The sequence below is a fragment of the Pygoscelis adeliae genome, unplaced genomic scaffold, assembly GCF_000699105.1.
Source record: "Pygoscelis adeliae isolate BGI_AS28 unplaced genomic scaffold, ASM69910v1 Scaffold42, whole genome shotgun sequence".
Taxonomy (NCBI): domain Eukaryota; kingdom Metazoa; phylum Chordata; class Aves; order Sphenisciformes; family Spheniscidae; genus Pygoscelis; species Pygoscelis adeliae.
The window spans coordinates 1,991,814-1,993,703 of NW_008824283.1; the positions used below are offsets into that span (position 1 = coordinate 1,991,814).

Below are 1,890 nucleotides of genomic sequence, written 5' to 3' on the forward strand. Positions count from 1 at the left end.
TTTCTAAGGGATTGGCAACTTGTCAGGAAATGGGGTTTACCTCCTTGTTTGATGTCTCCCCTTGCTATTGTGGTTACAGGAGCGATACCGGAAAGCTTTGGCAGATTCTGGGAATGTCCGAAGGAGAACGCAGAAGTTTGTGGAAGATGCGAAGCTCTTTGGTAAGCAAAGTGAGGCAGAGCTCTGCTTACTGCGGTGGCCTGCCTGCCTGAGCATAAAATGCTGATGAACAGCTTTTCTCTCCCCTCATCCCGCCCTTGTTCATTGTAAAGTCTGGCATGATGTTTGGCCTGGACTGTTGGTGTCTGGGCTTACTTCCTATCTTTTCTGTATGTCCAGCTGTGTCCTATCAGGTTTATCTCAGTGACTGTTTTGTGATCTTTTTCTAATAAAATAGGCCTGGTGCAATTGAGTGTAGTTCTGCTGACTTGGTTGAAATTACAAGTTCTTCTGTATGCTGAGAATTGCCTCTGGCAGGGTGTATTTCATACTCTTAGTTGTGTCATCAGGTTGTGATTTCCTTTACTGTATTAACAGCCTCTTCTCTTCTGCTCTAGCGTTTAGGAGGTAGATCCTGCCTGGGACAAAGGTTGTCAGTTCCTCTATCAAATGTTCTTTAAAACTTTTATAATAAATATTTTAGCATCCATGAAGTGAGCTGGATTTTTAGCTTTGGCAATGGAGGCAGGTGAAGGGTGAAGAAACTGCTGTTTAATCATTGCAGTCTGCCAGCACCATCTCTGAGAGTGAGAAACTGTTATTCTCCACAATGCATGAATCTCGAAAGGTTTTTTGTTAATTCCAGTAGCTTTGAAATTAGAGCTGCTGTATTTTTCTTACTATTCTACCCATTGTGCTGTAAAATGACTGTTGAGTTCTGGGATAATCAGCACCGCTGGTTTTGAGAGGGTTTTTTTGAGCTCCTTGAATTTTATATGTGGTATGCTTCAGATTTGAACAAAAATTAGGTTCTTTATTAGAAGTTGCTCATGGAGTGAGGTGTGGGGGTCTGTAGAGCATTAAAAGAGACTCTGGTACAAGAGAAAAACCTGAAAGGAGGTTGTAGCGAGGTGGATGTCAGTCTCTTCTCCCAAGTAACAAGCGATAGGACAAGAGGAAACGGCCTCAAGTTGTGCCAGGGTGGATTTAGATTGGACGTGAGGAAAAATTTCTTCACCGAAAGTGTTGTCAAGCATTGGAACAGGCTGCCCAGGGAAGTGGTGGAAGTATTTAAAAGACATGTAGATGTGGTGCTTAGGGACATGGTTTAGTGGTGGACTTGGCAGTGTTAGGTTTACGGTTGGACTCAACAATCTTAAAGGTCTTTGCCAACCTAGATGATTCTATGAAATGGTTGGTAATTGGTCTGCTTCTGTCTGCTCTTTTGTTGCTTCTCCTTGATGCTTCTTTGTTCTGTGCATGTTTAAACACGTATGTACAGGTATAGACAGCACCAAACTATTGTTTCTCTTTCTCTCCTTTCCTAATGTGTCCTTCCAGTAAGTTGGTTAGGGCATCTATATAACTGAGGGAGGCTGGTTTGCCTGAAATTTCTGCACTGTGTAATACACCACTTCTGGAAATGTATCTGATCTAAACCCATTTTTCTAATGAAAAAGACTGCATGACTTTTCATGACTAAGCCAAGGACCATTTTGACCAGTCCTTCCACAATGGTTTTAACTTATGACTAAAATTGTGGATGTACTTTTGAGTAGTCATGTATTATTTTTACTTTGCCCCATTGCATTTGTTCCCCGTGTGCATGGGCATTTATGTAAGTTGCTTGGCAAAACATTTATGTCTGTGGGACTGTATGAGAGGATGTGGAACAGTGTCCTAAATGGCACATCTTAGTTGCAAGAACTTTTTGGAGTGAAATACTAATGC

The 1,890-nt window shown here is 41.7% G+C and overlaps 1 protein-coding gene across 1 annotated transcript in view; it reads left to right on the forward strand.

Annotated features, from left to right (window-relative positions):
- GRPEL2 (GrpE-like 2, mitochondrial (E. coli)) overlaps positions 1 to 1,890 on the forward strand; it is a 16,330-nt gene that overhangs the window by 9,792 nt on the left and 4,648 nt on the right. Inside the window, exon 3 of the mRNA XM_009318564.1 lies at positions 80 to 161. Coding sequence (XP_009316839.1) covers positions 80 to 161 — 82 coding nt within the window. The remainder of the gene's footprint in view (positions 1 to 79; positions 162 to 1,890) is intronic.